This window comes from Oryzias latipes, chromosome 9 (assembly GCF_002234675.1).
Source record: "Oryzias latipes chromosome 9, ASM223467v1".
Classification (NCBI taxonomy): Eukaryota; Metazoa; Chordata; class Actinopteri; order Beloniformes; family Adrianichthyidae; genus Oryzias; species Oryzias latipes.
The window spans coordinates 10,731,668-10,744,278 of NC_019867.2; the positions used below are offsets into that span (position 1 = coordinate 10,731,668).

Below are 12,611 nucleotides of genomic sequence, written 5' to 3' on the forward strand. Positions count from 1 at the left end.
TTTTTTCCCATTTGCTGTTGATTCACACAACGATTTGAAGAAAAAAAATACTCAAATGCAGTTTTTATCTGAATTTTCTTTATATATGTCCTCCATCATGAAAAAATTGCTACAGAAACATGTTAAAAACACCAAAAAAATTTATTTTCATGGGAGCGGGTCTTTAAAATTAATCAACAAACACATGAATCATTTAACTTGAGATTGGTTTAGGTCAAAAGTATGATAAAATATAAGCTAAACCTGTGGTTTTACAATTTTATTTTTGCAATGGGTATGAATAAAATTAAAGGTTAATGAAGATCAGAACCGGTTCACACGAGTTTGATTAGTGAGATATTTTCTTAAATTCTAAATGCAGTTTATAACTTAACTCTTGCTAGTAAATAGACTATTCAAATGTTAAGTTTGGATGCATTTTAAGGCCTTAGAAACATCAGGAGCTCAGAGTTCATTTCTTTTTTTTAACTTCTTTTTCTTTTACTTCAGCAAAAAGAATCTAAACCAGCCGCTATACAGAATGTGTGTACCAGTAGTGCTAAAGTAAAGGACACTGAATAAAAGGTTTATGACAGCTATAAAACTTTAGTTTTGGCTTGAATGTGGAAAGTAAGACGCACATTAGATGGCAGATCTGCTTTTTGTGAAAAATTCATGCCTGTCATGTTCACTGAAAGGTTCAAACACAGCAGTTATGTTCTCCTCTTGCCATCTGTGGCCTCATTTTGTGCTATCTTACAGTAATTTACGCCTGATCAGAAAGTACACTGCAGTCACTGTGACCAAGCTTCTCATGTGTCGTAGGAAATCGATTTAACAAACTTTTTTACAAAGTTTCAAATCATTTCTTCAAGTTTTAGAGACTTTTCTTATTTGTAAGTCTTTGTACACTTTCCTCTTCTTAAAGAACCACCTTTCAGAATCCTTTTGAGTTACTTTCTAAATCACTTCAATAATTCTTATCTTTTTTCCATAACTGCTCTACCTCATTTCCTCCTCGTTCAGGCTGTTAGTTTTCATTTTGATCTTCTCAGATCGCATTTTCCAAGCATCTATCCCTTCCCATGTTTCCTGATTTCAGCCGTCTAACTTTGTTTCTCATTTTAGTGACGGTTTAATGCATCCATTCCTCCCTCCCTTTCATCGCACTGACTCATCTTACACTGCTTTCTCTCAGCTACAAGCACCAATCAGAAAAGGGATTATTTCTTTTTAGCCATCTTTTATAGCGCATCAAAGGTTCACAGACATCTGGAACGGAACAAGAATAGAAAACAGATGCTATTTATAGCAGGCTTTAAAGAATGCATTCAAGTTGAAACAGGAGCACAAGATCAGTTTGGATTCTGTCTGAACACAGGCAAACACATGCGCTCACACACACAGAATAATCTTAGCCTCACACACCTTCCCTTGACCAAAGGATAACAGTGAAAAACAATAGCATCCTAAAGATCCCTGTTAAAATAGACTAAACGATTTGCTGAAAACTTCTGAACACAAGTATTAGGGGCATAACAATTCATTGAAACAACGATTCCATTCATATCATAATTTGTGGTTGACAATTATGATAGTTACAAGACGACAGTCGATATTGGTTCATTTTGAACGATCCAATTCGATCCAATTCACTGACTATAAATCGATCCAGGACATCTTCTGCCAAAACTTCAACCAGTGTTACTCAGAGATAAATACCTGGGTACTGAAGAGTGCAGGTGAAGTTTTCCAAATTCTTCAAATTTCTTGCAAGACAATCAAGTGTAAATTAAATATGTGTATAAACAAATGAATAAACAAGAATTCATGGTAAATCCTTTCATATTTTAGTTTTATAAAGTTTAGCTCACTGTTATTTTTCCACATAAAAATGGGATACAAAAGGGATAATACTAGACTATTCTACCACACTCCATGATCACGTCAGCAAAATGCCAAATGTTTCCACACATTGGACTTTAATGATGGCTTAATAATTTTCTGCTGCCATCACATGCTGTGATGGCACATGGTCGTTTTTTTATCATAGAAAAATAAACTCACTGTCTCAATCCAGATGGTTTTTCCCAATATGAATTCTCGATTTATTTCATTTTGAAACAATTTTATAGTGGTATAGGTCAATTCAACTAAAAACTTGTCTCAACCTGGTTGGATCATAGGAATAGAAATCGGTTCATCAATTGAGTCAATTACTTATAACACCCCTAACTAATACTGGTTCTCTTCTGTAGATGCCAATGAAAATATCTCACACAGTTCATATCTTCGTCACTACTTTTGAATATTTTATCATAATTCTGAACACATTCATTATACAAGTCAGCATCACTGGCAGATGACTGATGTTAGCCTCATGAAGATCAGTGATCTAACTTAATTATACATGATGTGTTACACAGAAGAGAGAGGGAGGGGGGGCGGGACAGAAGGGGGACAGACAAGCAGTATAAATATAGAAAGTGAGAAAAGGTGGTCAGAGGGGTAAATGTGCAGCTGAAAATGGAGCAGGGGATAAGTGGGGTGAAAGGCAGATCGGAGAACAAGTAAGGGAGGCTCAAGGAGATGAAGGAGGAGAGGAAAAGAACAGATGGGAAGAGAAGTGATGATGAGGACAAGAGCTGCAAACAGAAAAGGTCAGAGGGTTTTGATCCTTGTGTGTGTGTGTTTACTACAGCAGGTCTGCCTTAACATTTTCACTGAACATGGATGCAGAAGGCTGAGCGCACTTAGGCCCAGAGGGCCGGACACAATGAATAAATGTTCAGTGCACGCAGACACCTCATGGTATCCTCAGCACCTGCCTCATTTCCTGCTGCTGAGCTACAATAAGTGCCTTAAAAACACAAAAACAGGAATAGGCATGCACATCCCAAAAACAAAAAGACAGAAAGTTAGATAAAAAGGGAATGCTGGATGTCACCAAAGCATGGAAAGGTTTTGGAATTTAGGAAAATTGGGGAAAAATTATCAGACTTTTAAAAGGTTTGGAATAAAAAAAAGAAATATTCACAGAAAAGTTTATAATGAAGTATTATTTGACATGGAAATGTTTGTGCTAACTGTATTAGGTAAAAAAAGATTGCTCTTTGATAAAGTGAAATACATAGGGGCAGTTCACTGTTAAACTCACCTTGAAAAAATGTTTTCTATGACATCAAGTAAAAGTTTTAATTTAAATAAAAACAGCTGACAAACCTGACGCTCTATTTATTTTTATTGTAGTTGACATAGTCCCTCAGCTTTTGTAGACAGTGTTGACAATGTGGAGGCTTTCCTGCTCTGTTAGAAAAAAAAACAATTTCTTAAAATCATGGTTTTGATTTGAACATATAAATGATCATTAAGTGTGTTTGTCATAATCATTTTTTTTTGGTAATATAAATTTAGATCCCTGTTAACTTCGTTTTTTTAAACCTGCATGTGATACTTACAGTTCTCACAGTCTGATGCTTCTATGTTATTTATTTAACTAAAGTTTATTATTTTACCTGCAATTCTTCATTCACCATCAACCTACACAGACTTTTTACACTTCATATTAATAATTGATATCTCTGGAATAGAGGTTATTGAAGGCCAGCCTTTAAGTCATTGAAATTAAAAGTTGTTTGAAATTGGCATCAGTGTTACAGGAAAGCTTTTTTTTTTTTTTTTTAGAAAAATATGATTTGTTGTTTCATATTTTTACAGAATAACATTTATTTCCTAAAGACTGTCAATTCCATAGAGCTGAGTCTTGAAAAAAACACAACATAGAAATAAGGGTGTGTCAAAAAAACATGTTTTTTTTTCTTTTCTCTTTTTATGAACACCATGTCTTTAAATTTTTGATGGATTTTAATGTTTAGAATTATTTTTGAACCATTATTACTATCTCAAACAATACTAAATTGGTCAAATATTTTATTGAAAGTGAGGAACTTGTATGCTATGAAATATTTAAAGGGAAAAAAAGATTCATAAAAAGGACTGACCACCAATACACTCAAACATACACACTCTTAGTTTAGTGTCTTTCTTTGCATCTGATCCCCATCTAAAAAAAAAAAAACAGAATAAAAAATTGGATTTTGAATTGACGTGAATATAGAGATAGAGAGCAGAAGTTGAAATAAGATGAGGATTTCTGTTGTTAAGAGGTGAAGCATGAGAAGAACAGGATATCATGAAATATGTAGGAAGGAGTAGCGCAGCGCCGGAACACAAACCCATTAAAGAAAGACCTGGAAAATGCAGTCAGCTGGAAAAATAAATGTCCATTTCCTTGTGGTGCAGAAAGAAACAGATGCACCACTAAAAGCACAGACAGGGCTGTGCCCTTTATTTTTAAGCATACGGTTACAAAAACGTTAATATTCCCTGACATGACCAGTTTAACACACCTTCAAAGGAACAAACACAACTTCTGCATCTATAGTGCTCTCTTCATGTGCAGAGTTGAGTGTTTTAAATCATTAATTGAGTACAGTACCAGTGAGATTGTTGGTCTCATCCACAGCACAGTGAGAGATCCCCCTCTAACTCTATTTAAGCTCACTGCTTGTTCGTAGTTGTGTTTTATTTTGGGAATTTGTCAAGCTTCTGCCTATACAGAGGCGGCTTTGAAAACTAAAAATACATGTAGCTCCTAAACACTGACCTCTAGAGCTGTTGTTCACACACTTTCATGCAACAAGCAACTTTTGTGGTTTTTCTCACTAATGTGCTGTTATTAATTTATTTTTTGTTGTTGCTCATGAGCCCTTCACCACATATTGACTGTCAAGCGATTAGACCATCGACTTTCTAACAAATCAGCTTTGCCTCCTGCTGTCTCTGTTCTGCAGAGCGATTCCGACTTCAACACACAAGACTGCTGGGGAAAAAAATGGAAATGTTCCTTGACAATATTTGGAAGTTATTTTCCTTTTATAACAGTCATCATTTTGACTTGATGAATAGAAGTCATCATCAAAGGGCGTAACACATTAGAGGCGGATGGAACGCAGTTGTCTCAGCTATTTGGAAGACAGATCAATGATGTGTTTATTGTGAGGCTGCACCACAGTTCCAGCATTTTCAATAATTGCTATGTTTCTTCTCACCTTTTGATTTGCTAACTTAGAAATAATAATAATAATAATTATAATACTTATTCAACTCTATTCACTATTTGTTCTTCACAAAATTCAACATTTTTTAAATCTGTCTTCACTACACACTTCATATTGTTCCTTCATCCTTCCATACATGATCTATTGAGGTGTGGGGAAAAAACATGCAAAACAACAGTAAACCCTGTATTTCTTCTTTTTCTTAACAAACAAGGAATTATCAACAGATAATCTTACATAATACTGACTAACTCACTGTTTAACAGCTTAAAATCATCAAAATTTTAAATATTTAAGACATCAAAAAGCCTATGTTTAAGAAACCAGCTGTGAGAACAAATGCTAAACTTCACTGTAATCTCCACATGGAAATCATCAGTCCTTAAAAAATGTATAGTGATCATAAAATCTAATAGACTCAACAAAATACATTGTATTTTTGGTTTATTTTATTATTTTATGGACCATAATTGCTTGTTCTCAGCGTATGTGTTTATTTCTTGTAATTCTATAAAAATTACTGTTTGTATTTGAAATCTCGATATTATATACTATCCACCTATCCATCTTTATAAGTTGTTAAACTTCATCCAAAGCCCTTTTATTCATGGTGTTATTTGTTTTTAATTGTAATTTTATCAGTTTAATAATAATAACAATTAATAAGTTTATAACGACAGTATGACTGCTCCACTCATTGCAGTCTATAACCTAAATTTCTGTCTGTCTTTGATATCATTACAGTCATGGAGCTCTTCTTTTCAATGAAGATGAAGTTGATCCTAACTTCTTTCCACGTGGTTCACGATTACAAAAATAGGGCTAAATGTTTGTATCATTGTCATCATTATATTCTTCCATAGCTTCAAAGCAAGGATGTTCAGAGATGGATAACAAGGGGGAAGAACAATGCACACTATGTGGTGTTTTCTCTGCAGACATGATGATACGACCAGAATAATAATCAACCACATGAGGCTGATTTGATCTATCTTTGTGGAAGATGAAGGCGAATTGTGGACTGCAACAGGAGCATCAAACAGCCGGTTTCCTTTACCTGGATGCTGCAGGAGAGCTCGGAGTCGTCCAACAACCTGATCGTGCAAAGGATCTCCTGATCCAGGGAGCGGATGCTGGGGCTGCGAAACCGGAGCATTTTCATCCTTGAGTCGGTTCAGGTTCAGCTGTTAGCCGCTCCAAACAGACCAGAGGCAGCAGGCGTAAAATTCACCAAGGACTCACTCGTCCTCACGCATGGCGCGTTCCCGGCGGGTCTCTGACGCCTCTTCAGACGCCCTTGGAGGCGAATGGGTGGATGGATAGGTGGATAGTTGGATAAGAGAATGGATGGATGCGACAGTGAGAGAGGAGGAGGAGGAGGGCTTGCATCCGTCTGCTGCTTTCCCACTGGTGGATCTGCACAGGAGGGCTCTCTCTGTCTGACTCAACCCCGCCGTCAGTTCAAAGCACTTTGGAGAGGCTGTAAGCCATGATGCTGGAGGAGAAACACCCGCCTCTACGGGGCGTGGAGACAAACCATCTCACCACAAATCTGAAATAAATAAATAAATAAATAAATAAATAAATAAATAAATAAATAAATAAATAAATAAGTATTATTTTTTTCAAATTAGCACATTAAATTATAAAGAATTATTAAAAAATATTGAAAATTTACGATAATACACGTTTTTTTCATTTAAAATAAGAAAAAAATGACTGTAACTGAAAAAAATAATCAAAATACAACTAAAGATCGCTATAAATAGTGTTACGTTCATAGTTAATATTTAAAAAATAAAAATAGAAAAAAAAGTTATATATATTATAGTGTGACTGTGTTTGGCCTGAACGCGGTCCCTTTAAACGTGAGCGTAACGGACGTGCGTCATCACGTCACGTGACAGCCTGCAGCCTTGGTCCCGCTGTTGAATGCAGGATGTGCAGCGGAGAGTTTTGTCTCTTAATTTGATCACCGCCACCAGGTTATACTGACTCTCTGCTTCTATTGTGATGTTTAAATGTACATATTGTTTTTAAAACGCCATTAAATTACACCTGTTGTAGGTTTTTACAAATCTACATGGAATATTATCATATTTGGAGCCATTTTTCCAGTTTTCTGCAGGACTCTTCAGCTGAGGCTTCTCTATGACACAACAAGTTAACTTTATAGTGAGAGAAATTCATTATACTTATAGAAATTGGTTTAAATAGACGAGAATGTATCTTATATCGCCTCCACAATCTGCTTATTTAATAAAAAATACAAAGCTGAAAGCACACAAAAGTTTTAAACAACCAAGAAACAATTTAAGGGGCCTTTTCTTTTTGATAGGACTGTCTTTCCTCGTGAGATTACCTGATTGAAAACCACAAATCCTTGCTATAATCAGATTTTATTTTTTGTTCTTTTAAAGTCTGCTGAGGACCTGGCTGGAGGTGTCTGAGCATTCACAGACAGGATGATCTACATCATTATGGGAGTCTCTGGCTCTGGAAAGTATGTGCACAGTTATGTTGTCATTAAAGTGTATCAGACCAGTTTAGCAAATTTATAAACACCCACACGCACAGTTGTGTTTTTCCCTTTTTTTTTTTAAACGTTAAAGTTTTGATTTGTATTTATCTGCTGATGTCCTTCATAGTTTTCCTATACATCTTAAATTTGTTCTTATATTTTACATTTAACGCCACTTCCATTCAAAGAAAATTAAGCTAAAAATTGCATTTCTGAGTATCTCTTTATTCAAGTCATTGTGAATCAGGAGCAAATGAAAAAACAAAGCAGTTTGAAAAAGAGCGTATATGTGACGTATAAAAAATACCCTCCTCTTCACAGCAACGGGGAGGGTAAGTGGGGCGGGGTTGCTCCCCTCTATCGGTCTCGCCCACATTCAGAGGCAAATTTCTAATGAACTACTGCCACCCTGCAAATACTATATCCTAAAAAGCGACCCAACATCATCATAATGAAAAGACCACTGGGAAGGCTTTAAAAATAGATCAGAAATGATCGGAGTGGGTCTTTAACAGCTTCAGTGTAAATACAATCTGTTCAGCATTTTTCTCCGGAAAGCATTGACATTTCCCTGAAGCTTTCAAATGTTTTGACATTTGCTCTTGTAAAAGTGGTTCCTCCAGCTTAAAATATAATTACTAAATCATTCAGTTCCTAGCCTCAATTGTCAACTCTCATGTCTGTGACTAGTTTGTGAACTGCTTTCCAAGGATTTTTTTTATTTCCGACAAACAGAAGCACATTGGGGATTTTCCTGTCTAAAAAGGTAAACAAACGAAAGTAGATTTTGTTTTCACACCGTTTTGCTGCTTCTTTCTGTTTCCAATCACTGGTGTTTTCACACTAACTTGTCCCGCTGTGTTGCACCATCAGCTGAACTGGCCTTTTCACGAAGGAGACAGCTTCCATTCGAAGGAGAACATCGAGAAGATGGCTCGTGGTGAGCCACTCACAGACCAGGTCAGTCTCTTATGTGTGCTTTTACAAATTTTATGGTTGGAGAATGCATGCATGTCTTTTATGGAGCTCATATTTTCACACAGTCACGAGTGAATCATTCTCGTGTCAGGTGTGCAGCAACACAAACCCTGTCATTCATTGAGGTTTCTCCAAACCTGAGTTGCTGTGACTTAAAATCTTCCTCCTTAAAACGTTTCGCCGCAGCGAATATCTTCAAAGATACTTCACTACGACCATCAATGCTTGTCCTCCTAGCTCACTGCTCCTCTTTTCCGTTTAATCCTTCATCATAAGGTTGTTCTCTCTGCCCCTGCCGACATTTGTAAGAGCTGAAAAGCTCCAAACAATTGACTGGCTTCTCTCCAAAGCTGAACGTTCAAACCTGCAGGCAGAGCAGCGTCTGCAAACATTTGGCAGCAGTCTGCTGGTAGCTGCGCTTCAATTGATAACCTCCCACTCAGGTTTCCTCTCAGCGCTGTGGAGAATCGCTCGGGCACCTGCTCTGATTATCTCTCCGGCATATTTCAAAAACAATCAACAGTTTGCAGTCTGAGATCAAACGGTGTTCTGAAGAAGAAATGTGTGAATGTGGGATTAGTGTCAGCCTGTGCCATGTGGTAAGTCTTGGCAGGGAGGGTGCTGGCATGAGCGGAGAGGAGAGTGTTGGGAAATATCCTAATAAAAAATGTGGATGCGTTGTTACACATGCTGCTTGTGATCTCCGAGTGTAGACATGCAAAGAGGCTGAAGAGGCATTCGATTCTCTTTCTGCTGCATTATGTCACAGCGGCCAATAGGGCAGTTTACTTTTTGCACTAAAAGGTATAAAAAAAAAAAAAAAAAAAAAAAAAAGCATGGTTTTTGAATGGCGGCCCTGAAGTTAGAATTACATCGATAAAACGCACAAAAGTATTAAAGATCACAACAAATACAAATGAACTGAATGCCAAAAAAAAAAAAATGAAACGTTTTGGAAAGCAAAAGCAATTTGCAAAAACCAAAATGAAACGTTTAAAAGCGACACATGGTAAGAAATCTGAAAAAGTAGATGCAATGGGACATCGCTGATTGGATGATGACATCCAGTACCTCTTCATGCCAAATAACTTTTAGTTGAAACGATGGACTAATGTCATCATCCAATCAGTGTGTAACAAAGTTGCATTTGTTAATTGTCTGTGTCTACTTGATTTCACCTGTTTTTCTGCTCACCTTCTTCCTCACCAGGGCATGTTTGGACAAATGTTTGTTAAGCTGCTTGGCAGCTAATTTGAATGTTCAGCTAAAACCATTTTGAAAGGGGTGTTTAGCTGTTAACCCCCACATCCCTTCTGTAAGGTTTTGAACCAATCGGGGCGAGGCTATATAAGCAGAGGTGTTTGCTCAGTAAGGACAAGGTGGATGGAGTTGGTTATTGAGAAAATGTTGGACTATGAAAAACAAAACAGTTAACTCCAAACAAACCAAGACCCAGACTGGTCACACAGTGATGTCCCATAGTACCTAACCCTAACCCTTTTGTTTGTGTCAAATACTGAAAAATCACCCATAACTGAGACTGCAGCCTATAACCCAGTACGCCCTTTATGGTGGTTAAAATAAGGTATATTTTAGGTTACCAAAATAAAGCACTATGAATTTGCTTGGGTAAAAACAAATTGTAAATGAGGATGAGGTACAGTCTCAGGGCTTAACATTGTGATCATTAAATAAACAAAATTTTGCAATTTTACTACAATGAAGGACATATTAATATTCAGGTATAGTTTTGTCTAAGTCATACTCTAAAAAAACAAAAGAAAACAAAATGTGTTCCAGTACAATGTGGGGATACGTACCGTGTCACCAGACTCTTGCCAATACACACCCCTACTGGAAATGCTCCGTACCAACTATAAAACCTTTATTAGTATGCGGACATTGAAGATGCACTTGAAAATTTTCAAACATCATCATCCGATCAACAACTTCCCATACTACCTACTTTTTCCAGTTTGTCATTGTGTTTCATTTTTAAAATATTCCATATATTTCAAAGTAGTTTATTCAAATATACACCTTTTGTATCATTAGATTCAAAACCCACATTGTAACAGTAAAATATGTCCAACACAAGAGGCCTTCAGTTCTCATTTGTTTGCTCAGCTGTTGGAAAGGACAAGTTAAAAAAAAAAGCTACAATAGTAGCTATTGTAGCTTTTTTTTTTTATGGTCTTAACCTGCAGCAACACTTTGCACCAAAAGAGAGGTCAACCACAGCAGAATGAACCCCTTACTTTGTACATCTGGTGCATATATATATATATATATATATATATATATATATATATATATATATATATATATATATATATATATATATATATATATATATATATATATATATATATATATATATATATAATATATATATATATATTATAGATTCCTATTTTTTAACTTCAAATTATCTGCAGTGTAAAATATGAGGAAAAGAACAATCCAAAATGGCACACTGACCAAGGAAGAAGATCAGTCTCATGGTTTTTTTTTAAGAACACATAATGAAATATTACAAAAATTCAATGATCCAACTCAATAATAAACAAAAACAGAGAAATTAAACCTTAAAAATGGTGATTTGCTTTGTTCCCTTAGGACAGATTTCCTTGGCTTCTCAAAGTTCATGAAGTCATCCAGAGGTGAGAAAATCCAACTGTATCCATGATATCTGCTCAACTGTTCCATTTAAGACTTAATTGGGTTTTGCAAAGTGCTTTAAAATAAGACAAGATAATCATTTAGTCGTTCCACAATGGGGAAATTCCAATATAGCAGCAGCATTAAAGATAGTATGACAGATTACTTGATTACATTTCAGTGTGTTGCATTCATGCAACTTCCTGTTCATGTGTGAACATTGGTAACTATAAGCAGCACTTTTTTTCTGCATTCACACAGAACATGTCAGGAGTACAGCCAATGAAAAAAAACATCTCTCTAAAGGATGTTCACCTGCATGACACAGATTTCCCTGAAAGATTAAAAACCCTCCAATCTTTTCTTTGTACGTTTTTTTTCAGTAGGATTGTTTTGGTTTTCTTTCTCCCCTTTTTTATATTGCCGGTACCCAGTTTTTACACAGTCTTTCTCCTTTCCGTCCTAAATACCTGCACTATTTGTGTGTTGTTGTTTCAGGGAAAAGTGTTCGGGCTGTGATGCTCTTGTGGCATGTTCTGCTCTGAAGCGCCAGTACAGGCAGATCCTCCTCCACGGCTCCAGAGCCCTGTCTGCTTCTTCGCCCGGATCCCACCTGGACATCTCCTCTTCTTCACCTGATGTCTTTTTTATCTATCTGCACGGTGACTACGACTTCATTTACCAGCGGCTGGTGACCCGGCAAGGTCACTACATGAGGGCCGACCTGCTCCGTTCCCAGTTCGATGCTTTAGAGCCTCCCTTAAATGAGGAGAATGTGCTCACTCTGGACATCAGGAAGGGTGTTAGTGAAATGGCTGTGGAGGTTGAAAAGCACATCATGAGTGTGAAGCCCTCAACAGAAAAGCTGTGATCCTGCATGCTGAGACGGATGCTGCTGTGGTTCATAGCTGAATCAAACCCCTGCAAACTGTGGACATTCCCATTATCTTCTGTGATGGATTTTGCCCTGGAGCAGTAGGCTTTAATCAGCATGTAATTGAAACCAATTTAACACAATGAACGTAGTTCATTACATACCTGTATTTATCTATATGCAATGATATTTTGCTCAAAGATTCAGCGATCCTGAGTAGAACATAATTGGTTGAATTAAGGTGAGAAATACATTCCTGTTTTATTTCAAATGCAGATCCACATTGAAGCTCGTGCTGATTTTTGTCGCCTCAGAGGAGCCTAAAGCAGTCTACATAATCTGCTTTAGTTCTGAAACTATTCAGTCAAAATAAAGATTTTAATTTGCAAAAGGTTTGGATTGGGATTTGTTTTGTGGAACTATTTCTGCATTTTCGTTTTTAGCTCATTAACCCATAAGAACTCATGGTGACATCAGT

The 12,611-nt window shown here is 36.5% G+C and overlaps 2 protein-coding genes across 8 annotated transcripts in view; one reads left to right on the forward strand and one right to left on the reverse strand.

The window, feature by feature from the left end:
- Window positions 1-6,610, reverse strand: part of frmd3 (FERM domain containing 3) — a 48,475-nt gene extending 41,865 nt beyond the window's left edge. For 4 of the 5 annotated variants that reach the window (XM_011479016.3, XM_020705836.2, XM_011479015.3 and 1 more), the window contains exon 1: window positions 6,157-6,608. In XM_011479016.3, coding sequence (XP_011477318.1) covers window positions 6,157-6,261 — 105 coding nt within the window. In that variant the 5' untranslated portion in view covers window positions 6,262-6,608. Of the gene's footprint in view, window positions 1-6,156 lie in introns of all 5 variants that reach the window. The other variant, XM_020705837.2, reaches the window with a different exon arrangement.
- idnk (IDNK, gluconokinase) lies at window positions 2,620-12,524 on the forward strand. Of its 3 annotated transcripts, XM_020705838.2 has the most exons (7): window positions 7,013-7,084; window positions 7,218-7,274; window positions 7,520-7,602; window positions 8,356-8,386; window positions 8,494-8,580; window positions 11,218-11,261; window positions 11,758-12,524. In XM_020705838.2, the coding sequence occupies exons 3-7, from the start codon at window positions 7,565-7,567 to the stop codon at window positions 12,128-12,130; spliced, it is 573 nt and encodes a 190-aa protein (XP_020561497.1). In that variant the 5' UTR covers window positions 7,013-7,084; window positions 7,218-7,274; window positions 7,520-7,564; the 3' UTR covers window positions 12,131-12,524. The 3 variants fall into 3 exon arrangements, with proteins under 3 accessions (XP_023814151.1, XP_004072291.1, XP_020561497.1); XM_023958383.1 differs by lacking the exons at window positions 7,013-7,084; window positions 7,218-7,274 and adding an exon at window positions 2,620-2,639; XM_004072243.3 differs by lacking the exon at window positions 7,218-7,274 and having other exon boundaries at window positions 6,959-7,084.
- Window positions 12,525-12,611: the final 87 nt, after the last annotated feature.